This window comes from Merops nubicus, unplaced genomic scaffold (genome assembly GCF_000691845.1).
Source record: "Merops nubicus isolate BGI_N331 unplaced genomic scaffold, ASM69184v1 scaffold10265, whole genome shotgun sequence".
Taxonomy (NCBI): domain Eukaryota; kingdom Metazoa; phylum Chordata; class Aves; order Coraciiformes; family Meropidae; genus Merops; species Merops nubicus.
This window is the reverse complement of record NW_008608982.1, coordinates 14,369-41,815: the sequence shown is the minus strand read 5'-3', so window position 1 is coordinate 41,815 and position 27,447 is coordinate 14,369. Positions and strand designations below refer to the sequence as shown.

The window sequence follows — 27,447 nt, the reverse complement described above, 5'->3', positions numbered from 1 at the left end:
GCTTGGGGAAAAAAAAAAGAAAAAAAAAGAATTTGTTTAAATTCCTGGGACACTGTTCCAATAGGATTTGTGTCCCAGATGTTGATCTGCAGCAGCAGTATGCTGGATGAAGTTTGCTGTTGAATGTACTATCAGGCAGTGGCACACAGAGCATGCACATGGGGAAGCTGCATTCCTGAGCATTTCTGTCCAATTTTGTAGTTAAGAAAAAGGCTGTGACAGCCTGTGCTTTTCTGGATGGCTATAGCATGGGAACATGAAGGGGAAAGGTCTGAGACTGGTGTCCACGTGACTTCTAACCACCTGAGAGGTGGAAATACACTGCCTTGTTGACTCTACTGACCAGGCCTTCCCACCAGAATGATGTTATAAGGAAATTAAAGGAGTGGGTTTTTTTTTAATTTTTGTTTCTCTTCTCATCTTCCACATTATCACCATATAGAATGAGTTCATAGAGTCATAGAACGTTTTAGGCTGGAAGGAACCTCTAGAGGTCATCTGGTCCAACCTCCCTACACAAGTAGGGACATCTCTACGTAGGTCAGGTTGCCTAGGGTCCTATCAAGCTTGACCTTGCATGACTTCAGGGTTGGGTCCCCCCTGAGCCTTTTCTTTCCAGGCTGAACAACCCCAGCTCCCTCAGCCTTACTTCAAATGAGAGGTGCTCCAAATCACTTGATCATTTTGGTGGCCCACCTCTGGACTCGCTCCAATATGTCTACATCCTTTTTGTGCTGGGGGGTCCAGAGATGGACGCTGTATTCCAGGTGAGGTCTCACCAGGGCAGAGTAGAGAGGCAGAATCAACTCTCTTGATCTGCTGGGCACAGCTCTTTTGATGATTGAGGTTAAGTTGGTCCAAGGTATAGTAAGTCTCTGGAAGGAGCATGATTATTTTTTCTGAATTTAAAAACCTCAGGTTTTATGGCTGGAGTTTCTTGGGTTTGCTATACATGAAGCTACTGGCTTTAACGAAATTATCTGGGGCTTATAAAGTATCCTAAATCATAAAACTACCTTCTGGAAGTTTACTTAAAGCTTATATTATGGATATTTTTACAAAGACTGAAGATGCCAGATGAGATAAAGAATTCTGAGATTTGGAGTAGACAAAACTGCCCACAGCTGTGCAAACAGTACAGCGGTGGGCATGGAATGGTCATGTTTTGGAACTGCTAGTCTACAGGATTCCTAGAAAAAGAATCATTCTTGCAACTTATAAGCAGATGAAACAGAGGTCATCTTGGAGGGACTCTTCTCAGTGTGATAACAACTGAAGCAGCCACTTCACAGGTCAACAGCTCAAACAGATTTCAGGAAATGGCTGGTCCATTTTTTGGTGTAATGCAATTTCTTACTATAGTGGAAATGAATTGGTCTGCGAGTTAGAACTTGGAAGTGGGATATGCCACATGCACATGAATGTGCATGATGTAAGACTTTCGAACACCAAATGTAAGTATTGGAGGGGGGTGGTTTTAAGTCAGACCTCCGAGTGGTATTTGTGAACCTGTTTGGTAAGGCTTGGTCATCATTTTGTATTTATTGTATGTTTGTTGGTTTTTCTTTCTGACCAGGTTATGTAGCTTGACATGTATGCATGAATATAAGAGAAGAGAGTTTTGTTTAGTGTATTTTACTTTACCCTTTTTTTTTGTCTCTGAATGCATTTTGTGGCTGTGATGCTTGGCCCTTTCACCACTGGCGTTTCAAGCATAAGTATGGAATTACTCTGTCAGTGATAGTGGGAAGGCCTAGGATAAAACTAGTAAAAACGTGAACAGGAAACAGCAATAAAATACTATTTTCTAGAACATTTGAACAGGGAGAGGAACACTTCCCTCTCTCTGTTTATTTCTGTACTTCATTGTTAGGGTGGTAGATGACAGAGCGGTGTTTGTGACCTGCAATATATGTTCCATTTTTTTTTCCATGCAGTAGCCAGAAAGGCTACTATGCATAAAATGTAAATTGTTGACAGCGCTGGATTTCTGGACTGGAAGGATGAATACTTTCACTGGGGAAATGGGAGAGATCTGAGCAACCAGACTGAGAAAGCATCACTGCTCTGTTATCAGAGAGAGGCAATATCCTCCAAGGAGCAGAACAGAGAGAAACTGTGGAGGAGGATTCACGTCAGAAATAGAAGGAAGCAGCACGCAGTAAAGTTGAAGGCAAGTGAGGACGGGTAGGCTGTGAACAGCAGACAGAAGAGGACAAGGGGAGTTAAATGTTTCCAGCTGACAGTAGGTGTCCAGAAAGTGAACTATGAGAGATGCATTTAAAAGCTCCAGATGGTTGAATGAAGAAAGATGGCTTAGTTGTCTCTGGGATTGGCAGTTCAGCCCAGCTGAAAAATCATTAATGTTCTCAATATATCTAAGCAACCAAGGCATCCTGAAAGTAGGCTTCTGAATTTGGTAGTGAGTGTGCAATGTTGATAATGCTTCTAGTCACTAAATATTGCAAAACACCTCAATATGTAGTTGATTTCTTGAGACTTGAAGGAGAATAATATCTAACTGTTCTTCACAATGATCTTCTCTGTCATGGTGGTGGGGAAAACAGCATAGGAAATTCTGAAAGTATTTAGCTGGATAGCCAGGTAGCAAAAGTAAAATGTTTTGATTTGGAAGTGGAATAGAAGTCCACTGTCTTTTCAATGCACACGGAATGAAACAAGTGTTCTGAGGCCTAGACTAGAATAATCAGAAGTTCATTATACCAGTTCTGAGAGAATGAAGTGGGTGGACAAATAAGAGTAGTTTAAGCATAGCATTATGATATTGAAAATATAATTAAAACCTCCAAAGGGAGTGAAGATATGTTTTCATAATAAGCAGGCAAAATTGTTCACTTGTGAGCATAAACTTAGTGAGATTTATATCAAACTCATTGAAGTGAGATGCCACCCTACAGTTAATCTGTCTTTAGAGGAGGAGTAGGGAACGTGGGTTTTCTGAGTTGTGGACAGCTTCAGAGCAAATGATCCTGAGTGGTTAAGGTCAAGCATCCTGAGAAAGACAGCATTGGGTGAGCTCCTGCATAACTCCAGGAAAAGGCTTTTTCCTTCCCAGAGCAGTGTGGTACTTGGGAAAGGGTGTCTTTGTGGTTAAGAAAACTTACATAACACGTGAATGTTTTGGGGGAGTAGTATCTAGGAAAAGAAGTTATATCATTCTGTATTTGGCACTGGTACAATCGCTTTTCCATTCCTGAGCAATTTTTTAGTGTCCATAAGCCTGTTGAGATAAAATGGTAAGGGATTGATCAAAGGACTGGATACTTTGCCTTGCGGTGAGACATTCTGGAATCTTGCTCTGTTTATCTTACCCATGAGAAGGCTAAGACTTGACCTGATCAGAGTGTCTGTATTGGGGAAAAAACATTGAAAAACTGTTAACAATCTGGCAAGCAAAGATATAAAAAGGTCTAGTGGTTGCTATTTGAAGTTCAGAATTCCACTGTAGATTTTCAACAGTGAGAGTGATTAGCCCTTATGATATCTTAACAAAGGTTGTAGTGGTTTCCTTACCACTGACAATTTAAAAATCAAGATTGAATGGTTTCTTAAATGATATGTTTTAGTAAAGCACAAGTATTGTGGCTTCTTTGTATGGGGCATTGGGCTAATTTTTCATAAAAATCCTCTTTGTCCTTGAACCTCTTAATTCTCTTAGAGACAATGACTAGAGTCGTGGTAGTCAAATCCACCCCCACCCCCCTTTTTTTCGTTGTTATTGAAGTTTTCTGTCCAAAACTTACTTTTGCTTTTACACAGCTGTAATGAAAAATAGGTATTTTTCTTGGCCAGCCTCTGTTCGTAGCTCATAAGATGTTTTTTAACTATAATGACCTTACAGTCTTACAGTGTTAGTACACTGGTACCCTGTGTAATGCTGGTGTATCTGTATTCTTCCATTCTCTGCTACCCTGAAGACACATGCCAGGCATGAGTGTATTCAGCTGGTTTTATTGAGCTATGTGTATGATATCTTTATAGCATTAATTGAACTCAGGAATATGAAATCTACTCTTTCTGAAATAAGTGGAGCTTGTATGGTCTTTTTTGTTGCTTCCCTCCTCTGAGTCCCATCTGCACACCTCATGTTTATAGTGGTAAGTGTCTTGAAGACATTTCTGCTAGATCTGAATTAAATTCCATCTACCAGCATTTACGTGGCTGCAATCCCAGTTAGGACAAGAGTGCTATTAATCTGGCCATTGTGCTAGTAAGCCAAATTTCTGACTTCAGAGAGTCCAAAAGATGGAAGACTGTGAAATAGTGACACAATCACCATGCAGCAAGTGATGCTATTCTGATAACCCTTCTGGTGAAAGCTTGGTTTCATGTCTCTTGAGGCTGATTTCCAGTGTTGCTAAAAGGTGCAATTCCATCCTTTGCCTCCCCACATCTTCTTGCCTTCCCATTGTGTTGGGGCTGTGTTCCTCTGTCAGTCAGCACAGGCAGCTGAAACACTTGCTGAGAAAATACCTTTTTTTTTGTGATGGCTTTTTCCATCTGGGTCAAGTGAGCTTCTCTGAGTCACTGCATGGCTGCACAAGCACCAGTACTACCACAAGGGAGTCAAGCCCCTCAAACACTGGGACAAGGAAAATCATTCTTTTTGGAAAATCACCTTCTCAAATTGGCTAAAGACAGTTGTGAAATCACGCGGCTCTGGAGTGTAGTCGTGGAAGCAGAAAGCAGAAGGCATAGGAAATGCATTGTCTGTAGAAAGGTGTGTGTGTTGGTGCGTGTGTTCACACCCGTGTACAGGCTTCTGTGGCTGTACAAAACGTTTCTGCTGCTGCAAGGACCATACAATTTTAACATAATGAGTATGTTGGCCTGTCCCTGTGTAGAAATGATGTTTAGGTAATGGCTTTTTCTACTTTTTGTTTCTCTGCCAGGCACTTCTCTTTCTCCAGTTGGTTTTGGATTTGTTTGTCTATTTCAGCCTGTTTTTTACAGAATTGTAAAAAAACCCCAGGTTCTTGTGGTAAGCCAAAACACTACATTCAAAAGAGGTTTGTGACACCTAACAAGTGGGTATAGAAGAAAGACACAAATTAGTAGCAGTTGTTGTGGTATGGGCTGCAGGATGGATCACAGAAAATCAAATGCTGTTAGTTCTCTTGCTTACAGAACAACTTGTATTCTTGTGGGGAACAGGCTAGACTCATTTTGTACTGTTGATTCTCTTGTGACTTGAAATAGTCATAACAATTCACTTAAAACCACTTCAGCAAAATGGCTTAAATACATTTGATCCAGACAAGAGTTAAAGTAATTAGCTGACATTTGATTTTACTTGATATGGATCCAAACCATGAAACTTTGAACACCCCTAGAGTTCAGAACTGTTTCATTCAGTGTTTGGGTACTAGTCTGTGTTCTCAAGTAACCTTTTCAAACTTGGCAAATTTAATCCCAGATTTAAAATAAAAAAGCAAAATAGGGGATTGAGTCTGTAAAGGCTTTTTCTTTAAATATAGAGATACTCTAGAGTATAGTTGTAGAAGCAGAAGGAATAGGAAATGCATTTTCTGTATAAAGGTGTGTTTGTGTTCATGTGCGGTGTTCACAGTCACGTACAGACTTTTGTGGCTGTACAAAACATTACTCCTGCTGTAAGGACCTTACAATCTTACTAGACGGCCAAGGCAATCATGTGCTGTGAGACCCAAAGGACGGTGCTAACTTAGAGCGCGTGTGCGTTTTCAGTTTTATGATGTGATGACTGCAACGCTCTGACACTGGTTAACATTTGTGGGCCTTGTGGAAGGAGTGAGTTTCCATGAGGGATTTGGCTGGACGAAACTTGCCTGCCTGGCACACAGAATTGAGGAGAATGTTCCAGGCAGGGTTGAAAGAGGGATGAGCAGCATGATGTTTTACATTGCATGTGATGCAGCTGGTAACTTGGAATGTGATTGACCATGTTTTGTAAGCTTGTTAATTTTTCTTGCAGTCTAATACATAAGGGAAACAAAAAAAAAAAAGAGGTTATGAAGAAATTCTAAAGGAAGTGTATGGATGTTTCTGGTGAACAGAGGCATTCACTTCCTTCTTCCAAAAGCAATTATATGAGAAATGAAAATGCTGCATGTGATAAGAATACGTTGTAATTTTTGTTAAGAAATCGAGATGTCAAGGGAAGACTTTGGGGCATGGGAAATTTTGGAGAATTCAATTATAGCCTGAGTATATAGGGTTAAAGAGAGAAAGTTAAGTTGGTATATTCAAGATGGCATGCCTATGTGACACCAAAAACAGTGCTACTCTTATTGATTTGCTAAAGTATATTTTCAGTGTCCAAGTAATTTAGTTGTAGAGCATATAATATTTTCCCTACTTGGGACAAGTTAAAATGACAGAAATTATTAATTATTCAGAAATTACCAGAAATAATTCAGATTGGTACCTAAGCAACACAGTGAGAAGTTTTCAGATTCTTTCATAAAGTTTCATCTCTGTGTTGCAGCATACAAATAATAATATCTCCCTTTACCACTGTATAATTCTTCAGTAACTTTCTTTCCCCCCGTTCCCCCTTAATGTTGTAAAGAAATAAAAGAAAAATCCATGAATCTCACAGTGTTGCTCTAAGGGAAGAAATATAGGTATAGGAACTACAAATAATTTGTAAGGCTGATAATGGAGGGGAGTATAGATGTCCCATGGTTGGGGAACCTACATGCAAGTTAAAATTTTGGGATAAATATGCGCAACTTACAAAATTACTATATTATTGAATTATTTCATAAATTTTGTGTTGATCTTAAGTTGTGAAAGTTGTGCAATCCATCTCCTAAACAGAGGATAACAGAGGATATTGGAGGATTATTTTAAGCTGTTTGCTTCTTTTCATGTGAGGACAGAGCTATGGCTGAAGCCCGAAGTCAGCATAGTTAAACTGATGTGCAGAACAAAGGGTCAACAAAGGCATCTTAACAGAAATAGAAAAATGAGGTACTTGTGGGGAGTAACATGTAGGCAGTCACAGGTAAAAGAAAATGGGACAGTAGAGTCAAACTGAGGCACAGTTTGTAGCCAGGAAGTCTGAATTTTAGTGGAGGTCAATGATGGAAGGTGGATGTGAGACCTTCATGGCCACTACAAATGTATCTGCTCCAGGGCCTTGTTCCTGCTCCCCAAGCCACACTTATTGAGAACAGTAACCTCTAGCCATGTCCATGCTGTTCAGCAATTGGCCTGGCCCTAGGTCATAATTGCACACATGCTGTATGAGATCCTGACTTCAGCTGGGTCAAACTCCAAAATACATGCTGAGTGGTGAATAATTTCAGACATCTTGCATCTTTACTTTTGCTTTGTTCCCTTTAATTCTTTTGTTATAGTACAGGATTCTCTGAGGAACCTTGAACAAGCTGGAGGTACAGATTTACTGAGAGTGAGATGCAAGGAGGCTCAAAGGGGATTCATAAGTCTACAGGATTGCCGACCATGTGTTAAGCAACGATTGCTTTGGAGTACATGGCCACTTATTATTTGATGTAGTTACAGGTAGGCAATGCCTGCTGACAGGGAGATGAGGGGCGCATCTAGGCCTAGCTCATCGTGTTTGTTTCTTTTCTTGTCTTCAAAGATGTGGATTGTGAATTAAAGTAGTTGCAAGATGAATTGTAGAAGAAGTTGTATCTGAGGTCTTGTGGGCAACAGGAGATGGGAACTGATTTAGGAGCATAAGGCAGTTGGTCTGTTAGGTTTACATTACAAAAGGGTTAAGAGAGCCAAAGGATCTACAGATAGCGTAGAGGGTAAGGGTGCTATTCCAATCAAGACGATCTCACCAGGTGAGCCTGGTGGCAGAGAACTCCAGCTCTCGGGAAGTGTACCACTGGCTGAGCTGTTTCACAGCAATTAGCTTGGGCTGCTAATCCTGCCTGCCACCCACTAGGATTATTTTGTACAAGATGGGAGTTGAACACTGTTGCACTGAACTTGATGAGGCATATGTGGGGGTTGTGAGCAGAGAGGGAGTGGGAATGTGGCACGCAGATGTGTGAAGGTGAGAGTAAAGCTTATCAGCTACTGGTTCCAGAGGATGGTGGGCTTTGCCTTTTTTCTTTTCCTAGCTCTGCTGGTCAGGTCATTCATTGAACAACCTCAATTATCCATCCATAAAAATAAAATACCAGAGTACTATGATAGAGTATAAATTTTTTAAATTTTTAAAAATATAACAAATAAAAATAGTCCTTGCCCATTTAGCCAGGTGCTCTTGGGGTGGCCTCTATTCAAAAGCTCTTGAGACCCCAAAGACACATTTCTTCTGTTGGATAATATTTTTCTTTTGTTTTTAGTAAACTAGGTTTGAACTGGCAAATTCCTGTGAAGTCTTGTAGCCAATTTAATATTTAAAACAGATAAGTTATGCTAGCGTCAGTAATGTCTTGAGCCATCTTCCACCTGCTAACCTGCTGTACTGACTCAGCACCTGAAGAGTTGACACATCATGGGAACAAGGGAGTGTTCTGTGACTGAGGAAAAGCAGAACAGTAAATGCCCATCAGGGCAAGGAGTGATGCAGCTAAGGCTTGTGCTGCAGTTACCAGTCAAGTAATTTAAAAGAAATAAAAATAATAAATAGTAGTAATAATAATAAAACCAGCAACAACAAAACAAAAAAACCCAACCAAACCTGAGAATACAATTGAAGGCCTAGCAGCTAGTGACCTGAAATGGAAATTTGCACTAAATATTCTCCTTCTGCACATGGTTTTCAGCCCATTTTGGGTAGCAACTTGTAGAAAAAAGACTCTTAGAAGTTAAAACTGTTACTTTTTTTTTTTTTTTTTTAAATATTTTTCGTGACATTTTTAATAGAGCAGGAGAAGACTGCAGGATGACAGCTGTTCTAGGTCCCTAAGAGCTCTAGGACAGCATGCCTTGCTGGTGCTGTACCTGTTGTGCAGAGGTTCTCTGGTCTTAATACTGCTCTCTTCTGAAGTCAGAAATTGCATTTATCTGGTTGCTTGATTTCTATGGATGTATAATTTCAGGTGCATATATAAGTATGCTGATGTTCATATATTTTGTTGCTATCATGTGCTTATGTTCCCGGCTTCAGACACTTGGGTTTTACATATATTATACTGGTGAACTTTGTATAGCTTGGCCTTTGCTTGTCTATCTCTTTATTTTATATCTTTCATTTGAACGTGTATAAATTCATTAAATTGCTCTACATGCAACTAAAAATATAGAGATTGCATTTCTTTTTATTCACTTGCCAGTGCAGTTGTGTGAGAGTGAGTGCACTTTCAGAACCTTCCTTTCAAAACTACCTGTAATTGTGCAGTACATAAATAACGCTTTAGAGGGAAGAGGACCTCCAGCCAAAATAATTCCCAAATGATCTTAAGTGTAATTTATCTTCTTATTTTGCAGCTAGCTATGGACCAAATCCAATTTGCAAAGGCTGTTTATCGTGTTCAAAGGATAATGGGTGCATAAGATGCCAACACAAGTTATTCTTCTTCCTCCGAAGAGAAGGAATGAGACAATACGGTGAATGTTTGCATTCCTGCCCATCGGGGTACTACGGACTCCGAACACCAGACATGAACAGATGCTCAAGTGAGTTTTTTTTTGAACCTTTACATTCACTTTTGTAGGAAGGCCATAATTCAAGCTCAGTTTTTAAGATGGTATGTTATGAACCAGTGATATTTTCACAGATGTCACAAGATTATAATAAAATTTCTTTGCTAAAGAATGTCTAGGTCTTTCCAAGATATGTAATGTTCAGCAGATTAAATAGTTGATGCATTAATGTAGCTTTTATTGTTGTTGTTATTTTTATTGTTATCATTGCTTTAGTAAGGAGGGAAATGTAGGAAAGAATGATGATTTAAGCAGATATTCTCAGTTTTAACCAAAAAATTCCCACTGTGAAAATAAAAAGGATTAAGCATTAATTAATTAATTAAGTGCCTCATGTAGGTACTAGTAAGCATGTGCACAAACATATGGGTGGGCTTCTTGTCATGCTTTTTGTTCCCACACAAATTTCAGGTGAGCAGACACCTCACACCAGACAGGCTTTAATATGGAAGTGTGGCTGTTTTAATAAAACAGATGGACTATTAAAAACAAAGAAACAACCTTTGACTTTTAGTACTGCATTTTATTTGGAAATTTACAGCCTGCTAATGTGCAACAAGATTCCCTGTTTGTATGTTTTTGCCTAGAAGCACAACAGTTAAAATCAATGAGTGCTCTGGTATCTCTACACATTATTTCACTGCTGGCTGACAGTTGTGCTGATTCCTATCGATTTTTCCATATGCTCATATGTGGACTATTCCCCCTATGGTTTATTAATCATTGCTATTACCTCTAGTTTGTATTTACTGAGGGCGGTGTGTGTCGTAGTGTAACCAGAATTAGGTTACTGAACCTAAGAACCTGAAGTGAGAAATTTTCTTTGCTTCCTGGAATAATCAAGTGTCTTAAATATACAGCACTCTCCCCCTCAGTGCTGTGGCTTGTCACTGGGATGCATCACGTTGTGAGAAGGCAGGTGTTGCGTTGGCTTTGACATGACACATAATCCTGAAACCCGAGTGAGGTTGCTCTGTGGCAGCCTGGGCTGGATGAGGAGCAGTCATGGCCATGCTTGAATGTGCCCCAGCCCATGCAATAACATCCCACCTCTTTCTCCCCACTCCCTGCACAGGCTCCACGGGTATGATATTCCTCATGTTGTGTTCTAAACTGCTGTGCAATATTGCTGAGTGCTTCTTAATCTATACCAGGTGGCTAGCTTTTGATAAAATATTAAATGAGATCATTATTTGGTTTATATATCCCTTCTGTAAAGTAATTTTGGATCTTGGCCTTAATTTTCATGATGGGATTATGAATTCAGCAACTTGTCCACTTTAAACCTGTTAAAACTAGGCTGTAAAAACTTGCCCATGAAATTTTTTTTTTTTTTAAAATAGTTACAGCTTTGGGAAATAGATTAATTTATCTATATCTATCTATATTAGCCTGTACTATGCTAGTGAGGTAGGAAAAGTAAAGGCAGTCTTTCTTTACTTTCTTAAAAAGAAAAACAAGTTGCAGAAGGTGGATGGTGAATTTAACAGAATTTTTTTTTTTTTATTTTTGCCACTGAAATGCTGGGGTTTGAACCCCGAGTCCCCGAATTAAGGTTGACATATGGGTGATTCCCACAGCCCTTCATAAAGAGGTGGTGAGTTTGCCTTATGGCTTCCCCCCAGGGTGCAGCCGGCCCTGCAGGGAGAGCCAGAAGGGAAATGAGCCCCAGGGGTCCCGCAGTGAGTTGACAAAGGTCAGGTGTCTGCTTGGGGATAAAAGCTGGGACCACTTGCAGGGAGTCAGGAGTGTCTGTCTGTGGAGTGCACTCCCCAGAGCTTCCTGGTTCAGGGCAGACCTCCTGACTCTCCCTGGAGCTGGGCCCCAGTCTGTTTAGACCTTTGCGAACGCGGGCTGGTCGGGTGAGAGTCACTATGTGGGCACCTTTCTCTTATGTGTTCAGCTTGCTGGTCTGGCTGTTTCCCATGCCAGCTGTGGGCAACCTCGGGTCTCTGTTTGTACCACCTGTTGTGGGCCGAGTTACGTCCTTTGTGGGATCATTGGGGGTGGTGTCAATTATGTACCATCTGATTGATCTGTTTGTACCCCCAGTGGTCATTCATGGAATGTCCTCCTTGTCTACGATACAGTCTGTGTATTGGTTCATCTTCCTGCTGGTGGTGGTATCATTTTTGTTAGGCCTGGTCATTGGCAAAACAGCCACTTAGAGAAAGTGGCCTTTTCCCCCTGAATTACAGGATTGGTTTTGAAAAGCATAAATGTGAGTGGTGTCCAACCTATATTGGCATGTGTTGAGTGCTGAATATTTAACTCACCCTCATGTCTTTGACAGTCTCCCTCTGTGAGAATAATGATGCAGCTGCATTTACCAACCAGTCCTGGTTCATCTCCAATGATTTTTGTATTGTATATTTTTATTTTAGTGTAACTGCCAATTGGTGTATTTCTAAATCAAATCTTCATTTTTTTTCCTGGATTGGTCATCTTGCATGGCACATGCATTGTGGTCATACAAATATTCTGTGGATTGTAGCTGAGTTAAAATAAACATTCTTAAAAAACAGGTTTCTTCCTACGTGATGTGAGATACTTTTAGGTACGCTTAGTTATGGGCTCCATTGCTCAGATAGTATTATCTCAGCTAAAAATAATAAAAATTCTGGCTATGTTAAAATCCTTTGGGGAGCTACGAGGCTTGAATTGCATAACTTGAAATTATTTCTGCCCTATTAATGTCTTTATAGGCACAAACGCTGTTTAACATTTTATTACTGGAACACTTGCCCATTTTTGTTAGAGAAGCTATTGAACATTTTTTATGGAAAATGTTGACATTATTTTAAAAGCCAAACATAGTTAGTGCCAAATATAACACAATAAAGGCCACAGCCAAGTGCAGCAGCTCTAAAATGATGGAAATTCTGAATTTCAAGACTAATTTTCTTTTCTGCATGTAAGAAAGTAGTATGTGTGTCTTGAATTTGCTAAGTGGTTCTAGACTGTTTTTCTAGTAACAGTGAATCATGTAATGATGAGACTTCTTGTCTCTAGAAATCAATGTGGAGTTTCCTGCTGGAGATGATTTTCATCTTGAACACTGCAGTATGAGAATGCAGTATATTTGGATGCAAAATTATCTCCTCTGTAGGAGAATACACAAAAGAGCTACATTTTGTTAATTTAAATAAAAATAAAAAACTAATGACTTTAGACTGAACTACTCGAACAAGAACTAATCTAATAAAAAAATACAAAACTGAATTAAAGAGTAAGATGAAATCTGTCGCTTGGGCGGTGGGTTTAACATTAGTCTGATTAATAGGTCAAGCCTATCTTGAACCTTTTAACTTAGTCTGTACCTATAGTAACCTCCAAAATTTTATGTGCAGGAAGCACTCAGAGTTTAGAAATTACAGCCCCCTTCAGCTTTGGTTGGCTATTCCATTTGTTTAGGTTCACCTTCTTTCTTAAAGGAGGGCACAGCATTGCTAAAATTGTGATTTCCCTTTCCATGTACCTTTAGTTAAAACAAAGAGAAGCTTTTAAACTAATTAGGCATTTATTAAACACACATAATTAAGATTAATTAATAATCATTTTATTAAGAAAGATAATTTTTTTTTCTTTTAACTTTTTTAGAGAATAGCAAGACATCATTAATATGTCATGGCTTGACTATTTCTTATGTAGTATAGCAGAGCATATGACCTTCTAAGACTACTGCAGTCACTGCAATTGTAACAGTCAGGGAGTTCAATTACCACAGGGACAGCACTGTTTGTTTTCCATAAAATTATTTTTCTGGATTTTTAGAAATAGTTTTCATTATTTTTGTGTTTATGTGCTTCAAATATGGCTTTATATTCTAAAAACAAGCTTAATACAGCTTTTGGGCTTTTGAAAGTGAACTTGAATAGCCTGAAATTAAGGTGGTCTACCTATCATTATTTTACAGGGTTTTTTTTTTTTTCTTCCACTCTTTTCCTCCTTCAAATTTTTTTTGCTTGGAATTTTTTTTTATTTCTGGCCTTTTTTTTTTATTTTGATGGAAGAGTTTTATTCCATCCATCTGGCAGCAAAAACCATCATAGTGCTTTGACTTAACATTTATTAAATCTGTGGTAAATTTAGATTTAGAGGGCAATTGTAAGAACATACTGAAAATGTATTGGTAAGTGTTTAAGTGAATTTATTTTAAAAAATACACTCACTATAGTATTTAATAATCAGAATGTTGTATTCCAGGCCTTGCACTCCATGAAATGGTAGATCTGTGGTAAACATCAGGACCTATTATCAGTCAAGTGACCATGTGTATCATTCTCTGTGTTGATCATTCTCTATGATCCCATCATGTTCAGCTTCTGCCAAAGTTGTACCTTAAAAATCTTTATTTGTATAATAATAATAATAATACTAAAAATAAAAAACCTGCAACTACCTAAGCCACATGTGCTTAGGAGGTTAAACTAGCTAGCTGTAAAAGCTAAAGCAAGCTTTATCTCTTTTGCTTGTCATTTTCCTCTTCTCCTTACTGTCTCCTCAGTGACTTTCCTGAAAACTTGTCTCCTCTCTCCATTGGTTGTTCAGCTGATACTTCAATCACTCTAAGAACTGCTTACATCATAGCTTTCTTTAGCATCTTGCCTCTGTCTCCTGCTCTTGTTAGCACAAGCACAGCTTTTGTTCCTCATGTGCCCTTGTGTCCTCAGGGTGAGTTATAAAATACATAGTCTGTCTGGATTTCTAAAGTCTCTCCCAGCTCAGGAAATTCTGGCAAAAAGTAGCAAAGGTGATGCTGGCCAATGGTAGATTGGTGTGGAGTGCTAACAGACATGCTGGGATGGCAGTGTGAGGTTAAGTCTGTAGCCCCAGTGCTGTCTTACTAAGCAGCAGAAGGATGGAAGCAAGAGTTGGAAGGAGTGAGTATGATGGGCATGGGAACAGTCTGGTGATAGGTGGAGTTAGGAGGCTCCGGGGTAGAAAATACAGAGGCATTTGAGGCAAGAAGAGTAGGGCACTGTCAGTCAGTGTGAAAGACCAAAGTATTAGGTGCTTTGGACCAAGCAACAGTTGTCATTCCCCAGGATAACCAACCTCACAAGTTATGGGCTTGTTCCTCTGGAATAACGCCTCAATGGAAAGACTAGCTTGGACTTCCAGATGGAAAACACTAGCTGTAGTGAATCATCATCTATTACTTTGACTTCTTAAACTCAAGGGGACAGCTCAAGGAAGGACCCAGTTTCAGTGCAAAGACTAACAAGCCCTTCAATTTGGGAATACTGTGTTTCTTTCCCCAGTTTCAGTCTGAAGCTTCCCTTTGCAAAATTATGGGTGTTATCTCTCCAACTTGAAGGTGTGCAGTATAGTTCTCTTATTCTGGTGGTTGCTGGTTTCCATTCTTGCAGATCACCTCATGTTCTCACTTCCCTTTCCCACACTCTACTGCTCTTCAGTGGTGCCTGCCTTTCACGTGGAGCAGAATTTGCTGTGAATTGTCATTGTTGCTGTCATTACTAGGAATTCCTCAGCTGCCTTTTCCACTGTGTGCTGCGAAATATCTTTTTTTTATGAAGGGAGCCGTGGATGGATAATCAATCACATTGTTCCTTTCTAAACATAATCGATGTGACAATGGAAATGCTACAGCTTATAGATCTTTCACAAAGGCAAAATAGCGCTTGTGTAAAATTTTCAGGATTATGCATATCAGCAAAAATATTTTACAAATGAGTAACTACTTTTTACAGTTAAAGTAGACAGCTTTTGACCTTAAAATTCATCATACTGTACTTGCTATGAGAAAATAATACAGTAAACCTTCTTGTTATTAAGTTATGTTAAAATATAAAGCACATGCGTCTCAATATGAAGCATTTTACGCTTTGAGTTTCAAAGGCATCATGTTGCCCTACAATTCAGCTTATTCTGCATCACTTTATAAGCTGGTGATAAATTTACCATGGAAGGATAGAACTTGTTGTGGTGACATTATGCTTTCTGTAATTATAGTACAGAAAGAAGCGGTTCACAGGAGCAGATACTTTTTTTTTTTTTTTTTTTTTTTTTACATTAATAGGCATATGCACCTGAGTCTAAATTTAATTCAATATCTAAATTTGTATTTTGATCTTCTGGGCTTTTGGTTCCTTCTCTGAAATGTAAGTCTGGCAATTCTTTAACGCTTATTTTAGAAGATGAATGAGTAGGAGTGGCTTATCATGACTGTCAGGAAGCCACAGCAGGTCATGAAAATCTTTTAATATCACTGTTGTTCATCTGCTTAAAATGTATCTCTAATTTAGGCATGATTTTTAATCCAGGCTTTCCCCTTCCAGAGTTCTTTCATGCACTATTTATGCAGTTTTCTATAAATATTGTAAGTTCCTTCCATGTCAATCAGATTTGATTTTTTAATGATATTTAAGTAAATGGCAAAGGAACATTTGGGTCAATGTAAATGAGATTATAAAGCCTAAATACAAATGTTTTGTTGCTGTATAGCTAAATGCACTTATAGATCAGATTGGTTATCCTAACCTTGATTGAAACATGGCTCATAATTGTTACTTTGAAAAAAAAAAAAAAATCTGGTGTATATGCAAAACCAATTCAGAATAAAATTATTTCTGAGATGCCACTGAAAATCAAGGAAAAAGAGACTTTGGCTTCTAAGTTCTGTACATAACTTATGCTTTGCCACTCTCCTTCAGTAAACCATATCAAAGATGTTTTAAATTTCTGTCTCTGGATTCTTTTCTGACAGTGGCCTTTTTAAAGGGAGATTTTATGGTCTTTTTATTTTTCTCCTCTGTAGAACCAAAGAATAGGGTTTCTTGAGAGGCTTGAGAGGTTTCCTGGCTGCTGACTGAAGAGTGGCACAGTACTAGCTTATGGAGTTATGTTGCTTTCTTGAGTGTATTCTGTAACTGCTCTCAAACACGGAGGCACTTCTACTTACTATAGCCTATGCTTGTGCTCTACTGAATTGTCACTTCTTACTCACCTGGCAGACTAAACGAAGAGATTGCACAGTATCAGTAGAGTTTCCCTTGGAGAAATTATTTATCTTGTCCCATAAATCAATATTTCAGAGCTCCATGGACAGGATAAGTTTTTGTTTTGCTTTGTTTTGTCTGAGCACTGGAGACACTTGGGCAGAACATTTCTGTCTAATTTCAGCCCAGTTTACCTTCATAAGTGACTTCTCTTCTACCTTTTTGCCTGAGAGGTGAAATCATGGAGTTGTGCATTAATAACTACTCCTGTGACAGGTTGTAATTGAAAATAGACTTCTAGAAATTTAGCTTTTGGAGTACTGCTTTTCTTAATTGCTTGGTTTTCACTTTATAAATGTGTATTTATCATGAAAAATTACATATCTTTGGGGTTTTTGATATTGATTTTGCCCATTCAAATTGTTGCAGGCTCTGGTATAAGAAAGTTATTAGTTTAAAACTGTCCTCTCTGGAGCAATTGGGACTTTTGCCATGGTTTTCAGTGAGATTAGAATGTTGTGTTTTTAGCATTTACATACAACTTTTGTGGGAAGTATGGTGTAACATTTTAAAAAATGTAATCTGTTCAGAAATGGGCTGTGCTAATCAGATATACCAGCAGATTTCTTTGGGCCTCCCTGAGTGCTTTTTGAAGTCCAGTTATGTGAGGATGGAACCAGAGGAAGATGTGGCCTTCATAAGAGGTGGCTTTCAAGGGTGTTGTATACCTTTCAAGTGGAAGGGTGGACGTTCTGACTTTCCCAGTATAGAACCACTGGAAAGAACATGGGGATTTGGGGTCTAATAGGAAGCAGACCCTTGATGAGACACTGGAAATTGAATATGAGGGAAGACAGAGCTGGGGACTCAAGTGTCTGCCACAACCTACAGACCTCGTTGTTGGCAGCTAAGTGGGAACAACAACAGTGAAGCACCCTTTACTTCTTCAGTCTTCAGATTCTGGATATTAGGTTTCCACCTCTGTCATTGTTGCCCTGCAAGTATGATAGACCTGCCAAAGGCATGTGATTGTTCTTTGGGGTTCTTTTGTAGAAATAAATTTATCAACTTTTTCTTCCCTCAACACCAATCTTATCTTTCTCTGTGCCCTTAGAGCTTCCACCTTACTGCTTCTAAAATTTCCCAGGCAGTTACCCTTGTCTATCTGAAAACCTCTAGTGGGCACTATTTTCTGTTTATTTTTAAAGGGGGTGTGGGGAGGATGCATTTATGAAGTATACTGTCAGTTATGCATTATCTATTATCCTCTAAAAAGTCCCTTGGGTAAAAATCCTGGCTATGTTTAGCTCAATTTTTTTGGTCTTGTTTCCTTTGGGTTTTTTTTTTTTTTTTTTTGGTGTTGTAAACTGCTAGGTAATCTTAAGTGGAATAAAAAGAATGTACTAGTCATATGGTTTAGCAACCGAAATTATACAGAAAATGAAACCACTGAACTGGTGAGAAAAGCAATTGGATCTGTGGCTAGTAAATTGAAGCAATAAAATTGCTTTTGACAAGAACCTTCTCCAGATGAAAAAAGAACCTGTCTTGTTCCAGTTTATTATATCAGTAAGCTAACTAGTTAATTCAAATGGAATTTAAAAGAATTTATATAGGGATTTTTAAAAGTAGAAAATGTTTTACTTTCCTTTTCCAGAGTTCCAGGTATAAGATGCTGAGATCAGAAAGTTCAAAGAGTTTAAAACTGTGGCAATCAGAAGAGAGCAATTCAGGTCATCTAAGCAATATTTCCTTGGATTTTATGTGTTAAGGATAAAACTTTTTTTTTTTTTTAAATGCTGGTTTTCTTAATTATTTAATATTATGTCAAACAGCTGTTTTGTAGATTTCATACTAGATTATTAATTTCTTATCCAATTTATTATTTAAATAATTGAATGCAAAGAATTTTAGGAATCTGTAAGGTACTTCCATTAAGAGAAAATTCAGCAGTTATTTCTAAACCAACAGGTCTTAATAGTCACAGTGAAGTATCAACTTTCTTTAGGAGAAAAACTGAAATATGTATGCTTTTCTTCTCTCTCCATGTTAGTGTATTTAATTGTAAAAGCAAAGAATTTAAAGAATTCATTTATTCTAATTTGCTAACCTTAGTCACAGGTAAAATAATTCAACACTTTTATTAAACAAAAAAAACAGAAAGAAAAGAAAAAAAAAAATTGCCCAAAAGCAGTTAAACAGTGTAGTAAGATGAAGCTAGACACCAAAAGTAATATACTATTTTCTTTATAACCACCGATGTGACAGTTTGTGATTGAAACTAAACTTCTAGAAAGTTAGCTGTTCTAACTTTTGGAGTACTGCTGTTCTTTAGATCTTTAATTTAGTTAGCTTAAGTTTAATTAAAAAATCCATGCAGGGCTTAGGAGCACCAGCACCTTCATGGGTTGAAACAATGTGTGGCAGATGCCAAAAAGGAGTTGTTACTCTCAGTTGATCTTCAGCTACAGGGCGGTCTATTACTTAGTTAAATTATCATTGCTATTAGGACCCGGTAACCCCAAGTATAGTGCTGAATATCACTCTAGTGAATTAATCTTTTAGTTTCAGAATTCTTAAAGCATTGCTAATATTCTTTCAGTATTTTAATCTACATCAGATGCAATTCAGGGGAAATAATAGGCATTTCATGTTTGGAATAATTTATCTTCATAGGAAAAAAATAAATATAAACTTCACCCAGAAGCCCCTACTAATGCCTCCAAAATATGACTGTCATGACAAGGACTCTACTGTGATACAGACGAAAATTGGTATAGAAAGCAAAGCAAGAAATATAAATAAGTGTGGTGATTTTGAAGTATGATCAAGAAACTGAAAGAAGACTCATTCATTTGTTTAATGTTTAAATACGGGGTATTCATGTATGTACTGTTAAATAGTGATAGTTTTGTGGCAGGGTATCCCCAGCATGAGGTGAGGCAGCCTTTTGCTTGCTAAGCATGTTTGTGTCATCAAAAGGCAACTGGTACTGGAAGTTTTTCATTTAATTCTTCTTCTACTCAAAGTTCAAATGGAGTAAGCTTCAAACATGTCACTCCCCAACATGTTTTGAAACTTAATAGTTAAAACATTATTTCCAAAATATACTTGCATAACTTAGATGTGAGGGAGGGTCACATGGTGCTACTTTTTCTTTTCATTCTCTGTTCTGCACCTCATTATTAGACTACATGATTTGGAAAAACCTTGATGTCTTTTCAAACTGTGTTTTGTGGGTGGGCAAGAGACAAATGTTTTTTCTGGACATTTAAACACACTGGATTTTTGATTCAAACACTGCAATTAATAAAATACTTGCAGTACATCTTAAGTGTAACCAACCAGGTTTGCAACAGACATCTCCACATCTCTACATCTCCAGAGCAGTTCCCCTTATTGTTCTTCTGCCTTGCAGACACATGAGGGAATTGATTTTGCTGGGTCATTTTATGGGCATTGATCTCCTGTTCTTTGGAGATGGGTTCAAATCTTGTGAAAAAGAAATTATTGTTCTTGGGAATTTCCTATAAGCTGAACTGTGGATAAGAAGCCCAATTTGTGCTGCTTATAAGAACATGAGTTCTAAAGCCCCTTTGAGAAATGCTGGACCCACGACTTGTTAGCATGCAGGTTATGTGTGGCTGTGTCCAAAGAGAGCCTGCAGTGCAAGACTTCAAACTGATGTTCCCATGCCTCCTATCCAAAGAGAGGTGTACTAGCATTTGATTTTTTTTTCCTTCTCTTTTCATGCAATCTGCCAATTTATTGTCCAATGCCACAAGAAATTGGATCTAAAAAGCCTCATATTTCCCTAATTGCTAACAAAGAATTTTCCACCACCACCTAGTTTATGATATGTCCTATTTTGTCCAGCTCAAGTTCAAGAATGAATATTAAAATCTGTTTTATAAGGATTGGCAAAATTTGAAGTATTGTTAGGGGATATATACCAATAGCTATTTCCTTTATGGCTTGTGATTTATTTTTTTTCTTTAGAAAAGAATGAAGAATAAATGAATGACATAAGTGACCAAAAAGATCAGTGTATTTTTGCATGACATGAATAACAAATAATTTCTGCTGTGACTTCAGATAGTGTAAGAGAGGATACAGTTAATGTAGTTTATATAATTAAGCACATTAGCTGAAGGATTAGATTTTGTTAAAAATTAATTTTAAAGTGTTTACTGTTCCAAATAGAATGGCTTTTACTTTTTAATATTTGGAATGTTTTCCTTAGCATTTTTTTTTGTAGGTGTGTATGACTGACTTTCATAACCCTTCCTGTAAGTATTTCTGCTTTTCGAGTGCCCATGACTGTTGAGTTCGTTTCCAAGTTGCCATGTTTTAGTATGGAATTAGGTTGGTTTTGAACAGTCTGCTTCGGAGTCTGTCATCTATTGTGGATGATACTTGTCTTAAATTTTCAGAGAAAAACAGTATTTAAAAAAGCACTAGTTTTATTTTTTTCTGTTGGTTATAGATTTATGCCTTTTAGTAATTTAATAGTGGTTATTTTATATGGATTAACTGTCTTGATAATAGGAGCTATAGCTTTTTTTTTTTTGTAGATATGGACATCAGATATAGCATGTGTAAGCATTCATTCAGCTATTTACAGGGTCAATTTATGGAAAAAAAGGTATCCTGCTTTCAATGACAAATAATGAACTGAAGGCAGTACATCTAACACGTGCATACTTGGTGTAGTTTGCGGCATCTTAGTTTCCTCAAGGTTACTTAAACATAAAAATAATTTACATTGAATGTTTTTCCTCCAAAAAAGATGTAATTAAGTAAAATACCAGTTAACCAGAGATTTTATTTACAATTTTGATTAAACAAACAAACAGGTTTAAAATTATATAGGCAAATAGTTACTTTTAACTGTAATTTACAGAGAAGACAGATTTCAGGATGACAGTATTCCTCATTACAGCACTTCTGGTTTTACTATTTGATTGCTTTGTAAGTCCTTTCACTTTTATTCTTGCCCAACTTAGCTGTCTCATTGTTCCTTGTGATCCTTTTGATTCAGGATGCAGAATAGAAAACTGCGACTCCTGCTTTAGCAGAGACTTTTGTACCAAATGCAAAGCTGGCTTTTACTCGCACAGAGGCCGTTGCTTCCGAGGATGCCCCCCTGGATTTGCAGCCTTGGAAGAGCTCATGGAATGTGTGGGTGAGTCTTCTAGCACACCAATGCTGCTGAAGCAGCTCTTTTGCCAGCTGGCCAGGTTCAAATATGGCACTATTTTTAAGCTGATGCTTAATATTTCCTATCAAGAAATATTCACTAATGAATTGTGTCCGGATTTCTTTACCCCTAATAGTAATTATTATTATAATACTGTTTTCCAAGCATTCTATTATTGGCAATGACACTTTTCTGCATCAGAAAGTTCTGTCTTTTAAATGACCAAATTACCTTGTATGAGGATTTATAAACAGAATTTGTAAGATTTCAGGAAGGCCAGTTTTTGCATTAGAACTTTACATCAGTGATGTACTAATTGGATTCTTGCCCTCATAGAACTACCTGCTTATTTTGTCTTTTACCAAGGCCAGAACTCAAGGGCAGGGCAGATTGAAATCCTGTAGTATCTAGGCTTCAAATTCATGTTTAGTTTCTCTGCAGCTCTCCCCTTTTCCGTTAGCAAATAACAAGTATAAACTACCAAATACATGTGTTTAGTGGAAATCTACTTTAAAACTCTAAGCCAGCATTGACAGTTCTCACAATATTTCTCACGTCTCTCAATTTTGTGTTTTATCTTGGAGCCTGGGAATTGTCAGAACAGACTCTCAAGAGTTTTCTTTGCATCTCATGATGGAGAAGACCTGGAAATGTGAACTCTAGAGCTCTGCAATTCCAAGTGACAACCAGATAGGATTTATTTATTTAAAAGAGGAAAAAATTAAATCAACCTCATGATTTTAGGAGTTTTTTTGAACATTTGGGACTGACTTGATCTGTAGACATCAGATTGATAGTCTGATGGTTTTGCTCAGGTTGATGCTGTCCAGAAAGATTCATGTTTTTAAGAGACTTTAATTTTCTAATTTTTTGCCTGTTAACAGTAGAACTTTCAAGTAGTGGTTTCTAATACAGTACTTTAATAATAATTATAATAAAACCCAACAGGAAAAAAACAAACCACAAAACCAAAACTTGAAGAATTGCTCACTTGCTTTTTCTTTTGCTTTATCAGAAGGCTGTGAAGTGGGCCAGTGGAGTGAGTGGGGCACCTGCAGCAGAAATAACAAAACATGTGGTTTTAAGTGGGGCCTGGAAACAAGAACAAGACAAATTGTGAAGAAGCCAGCAAAAGACACAATACCATGCCCAACCATTGCAGAGTCCAGGCGGTGTAAAATGGTCCTGAGGCATTGTCCAGGAGGTAAGTGCAATCCATGCTACAAAAATCTTTATGAGCTTTCCTTAACTGAAATCCTATTTCAGTCTTGAAAAAAAGAGCTATTTCATCCCAGCTGAAGGGGAAATGCTGTCTCTGGTCTGCCAGCCAAGGCTTAAAGGCAACAGTACTATGGCAGTCCTAATTTGTGCAGCAAGACTCCAGGGAAAGGCTCAACATGGGAGATATCAGTATCTCAGTAGACTTTGAAACTGTGTTTTTCCTGGTGAGGAACTGAGGCTTTTTCAAAGAGGTGACTTGTGTAAGAATAACAAGCTGCAGTTTGAACTTCAGCGTGAAAACAGTAGTGATGGTGAAATAACTAACTGCTCTGCACCTGGCAGGAAGGATTATGGTCTAAACCTCTCTGCAGACAGCACACCCAATGCTGGTGTGATGGGTGTTTAAAATAAATGATAATAATTAGTTACACATGGCATTGTTAGCTAGAACTATTAGCTGGAATGTGTTACTTGTTCTAATAGATACAAGCAGAACAGTGATAGATATCAAGCTTTTCAGCCTGAGACCAGTTTATGGAAATTACCATGAGTAGGTAAAAGAAATAATCAGATTTCTTTATCATGATGCTCTAAGACTTAAGTATTGGTGCTGATTTGAAAAAGGAAATGGTATTTCAAATTTGTGTTCAGTTTTGTAGACCCCAAAGTGGAGACACTTTGGTAGGCTCCACTGGTAGAGAGGAGTTTTTGTTATCTTTTAAATTCAAATGATTAACCTTTCACAGACTGAACATATACAGAGTTTTCAGAATTTGTAGGAGAGGTAGGTGAACATCAGGTGATATAGATGCCATTCCTTTTGGAATCATAGGATTAAAGAAAGATTCAGGCTTGAAGGGCCTTCAAGTGCTCTCTAGTCCTTCTCTTGTCCAACCTCCTGGTGCAAGATAGGTCAGCCATGAGATCAGACAGTTAAAAAGGAATAAAGGGTTGAAGATTTCTGAGATATGCCATAAGTTGATGAATAAGCTAAAGCTGAAATAATCTTAGAATAGGTATATAAATAGGTTTGCTTTGTGTTCAACATGTCTCTCTTGGCTTGAACATACTGCCCAGCAGTATGTGTGAATACTATATATAAAGTTTTAGTCCACAGATTAAATCTGTACAAGCTTCATTTTTGTCTCTAGGACTCTGACACAAGCTGGAGGAGAATATAGAGTTGCTTCTCTGTTATCTAGGTTAACTGAGTCCATTATGCACTCTTCTTCCCTGTCCCACTCCCTCTACTCATACACATATGTATGCACACATAGCCATAACGGTACTGGAGTGCACTGTACAGCACAGTTAATCTGCAACCTAAATAAACTTCTCAGAGACATTGAAGAGCTGAACCTACAAAATGAACGCCTGTATAGGAAGAAAGAAGAAAAGATAAACATAAGGCTGATTTGGGCTGCAATAACATGTGTCTCATGGTATCTTTAAATGTGAGTCAGCTGCATCTACATGAAGATAGCTACACTTCCCTAGTGCTTGCAGCCTGCTGAGGTGAAGCCCAAAAGAGGTTAGTGATCAGTTCAACTGGGAAATGTTTTACTGCTAAAATGGAAGGAAGAAAAAGGAGTCTGTGTGAAGTTCTAAAAAATCTCTGATAAGTATTTTGTTTTTTTGCTCTTCAGATGAATGAAGTCTAGTTTGTAGCAGAAAATGTGTGAAAATTGCAGAATATTTTCAATTCAAATTCATGGGGTGGAGGTTTGGTCATTTATGTACCCAAAGTGTAGAGAGGGCAATATTTCAGTATTATATCAGAGGGCAATGTCTAGCATCTTACATTAACTCCTGGTAAGTAAAAATTTACAGGTGTGAGTTCAGTTTTGATAATTTAATTAGGATATAAATTATCAGAAATTGTTGTAAATAGTTTGAGAAGTGTGCTTAAGTGGACCACAATATTTGTGAATACTGTAGCATCCTCATGTAACTGTGGTAATCTGTAGCTTTTGAACATTTGTACCTATTTATAACAGATTCTTTTAGGTTGTTTCAAATTTTCCTGTCTGGCAATTCAGGTCACTGATTAAAGAACCACCTCACAAATTTTACCTTTCCAGAGGCACAGTGGTGTGCTTTCCTAAGAATTAGGACATTTATTTTTCTAGTCTCTATAAAGATCTTTGATAAAACCTTTGCATTTTTTTTTTTTTTTTTTTGCTATGTATTTAAACACTGAAGTAGCACCAGGCAGAGACACTGGTTACAGGGAAACTCAAATCAAGCAGGTCCTGGCTGCTAGGCAAGAGATTCTGTGTTTTTAAAAATAAGCTGTTTTCCTAATGTTAACATTCTTGTGATTAAACTTTTAAACTGAGGAAAGAAGAGAAAAATGTAAGGTTAGCACTACTAGGGGACTGAAGAACCGTAATCCCTGGAAATGTCGGTTGAGAGGCTGTTAATAAATCCTTTCTTCCTAATGTTCCCACTACATGAACTCACACAAATATGTAGGATAAGTATTGGATAATGTAGCTAAGATGGTTGTAGATTGTGATGGATTAAACTGAGCACAGGAAGTAAGGATATTTTTGGTAGAACAGGGTCAAATAAAATGCTTTTGATACACGCTTTCTACTTCCGTGCATTTTACAGTTACTATTTATGGACCACACTACAGAATAACTTCCAAAATAGATTTTTACGTTTGCAGAAGCAGAGTTAAATTTGGTTTTCCTTGTAGGTACTTCAGTTACATACTTATCAGATTGAATTGTTACTCATCTGGTCATATGGCTGTGGTACAAATCTAGTTGATGGGAAGAGTTCTTTATCAGTTCTGCTAATATTTGCAGAGTTGTAGAGATACAAGCTGGAATGTAAGAGAAAGATGATTTCAGTTCTTTCCCGCTGAAGCCAGCAACCTAAGAGGACACTGCTTGATTTCAAATATGTTATTCAGTGGTATTTTCTTATCTGCAGCACTAATTGATTTAACTGTTATTGCCAAATGGGAATGTCACATTTGTGTATGTCTTCATGTTATGTATGTCACCCTGTGGCTTGGGTGTAACATGACTCATACTATGAGAGGTTAGACTTGGAAAAAGATGACTTGCATCATTCAGGCCACCTCTTATCCATGCTGGTGTCTTCCTGATATGGAACTTTCTCTTCTTTAGCTAAATAAATAAATAAATAAATAATTTAAAAGAGTGATTGCTTTACAAGCAATGGAGAAATTAGCAGATAGAATTGTTCTGTGGACTGATACATCTTTCTGTCTTGAAGTTTTCCATATATTTATTACAAATATTCTCTTTTTATCTCTTATTTTCACATGTTCCCCATGTTCACCTCAGTAATTACTCCTCTTTTGTTTGTACCCTTGAGGAACTTGGAGATTGCTCTCATAATTTGTATTAAGTATTACACAGGCAAGCAAAGCATCTCTCTACTTCTTTTAGTCTTTCATCAGACAGCAGTTCTTGAGCCTGTCCAATACATGAATATTACTCTTTGCCCAACTCTATAATTTCTAGTGTGAATCATGATGCCATTTATAAATATTTATTTCAGACATGAAGAAAGAGAGATGAAGATGGGATGTGTCTGCATTAATTTCTTGAGCTCAAAAAGGGAAGGCAGCAGGTCATGAGGCTACAGTGGGAGGGAGTTCTTGCTTTGACATGGGTGTATAACTGGATGGACTTCATGCTGGTTGATTGGTTTTTGAGGGCTTTTTATGCAATAATATTTCTTCTACCTGTTGCTGCAATAGAATTTAAGACTTCTGGAAGAGCAACAATAAAGTGACCTAATCAGACTTTCTATACTGCAGTTACATTACATTATTAATATTTAGAAATCATGACTGAAAAATGAAAAGATAAAAATATGCTTAAGTATAGAAAGCTAATAAATATGCAAAGCTGCAAAATGCATGTTAAGTAGTGTGAGGGTTTTTTAGTGTGATAAGCTACTAGTGATATGGCAAACAGGGAGTTAATGATCCTGGTTTGCAAAAAGTATTTAAGGTAGCATAAACAGTACTTAGAGTAAAATAGTACGTAAACTTGAGCAAAGACACTACCTATACACTTAGAGTATGCTAAACTAGCATAATTTCTAATAGAAGCCACATTACAGGTATAGATATCTCTAGTAGGTATTTTTCCCTTCTTTAAAATGACATATTGCATCTGAGAGTGAATGTTTAAAAATTTCTGGCTTTAACTTGACAACCTGCAGTAAAAAGGGTCAAAAATGTTCTTATGTTATTCCTCTACTCCCCCCAGAATTTTGATGCCATTAACATCTGTTTTCTTTTGAACCCAGTCAAAGGAAATCTGGATTTCTCTCTAAATATAAACAAAGGTTTATTTAGAAGAGGCTGAGGAATTTTTTAGTTGTACAACAAAAATATCATAGAATTATTGAATGATCCAGGTTGGAAGGGACTTAGCTGGC

General features: G+C 37.6%; 1 protein-coding gene across 1 annotated transcript in view; it reads left to right on the top strand.

Annotated features, from left to right (window-relative positions):
• The window catches only part of LOC103773101 (R-spondin-2-like), a 38,767-nt gene extending 15,700 nt beyond the window's left edge, over nt 1–23,067 (top strand). Inside the window, exons 2-5 of the mRNA XM_008940458.1 lie at nt 7,365–7,400; nt 9,418–9,606; nt 21,637–21,780; nt 22,811–23,067. Of these exons, the coding sequence (XP_008938706.1) occupies nt 7,365–7,400; nt 9,418–9,606; nt 21,637–21,780; nt 22,811–23,067 (626 nt within the window). The remainder of the gene's footprint in view (nt 1–7,364; nt 7,401–9,417; nt 9,607–21,636; nt 21,781–22,810) is intronic.
• The last annotated feature ends 4,380 nt before the right edge of the window (nt 23,068–27,447 follow it).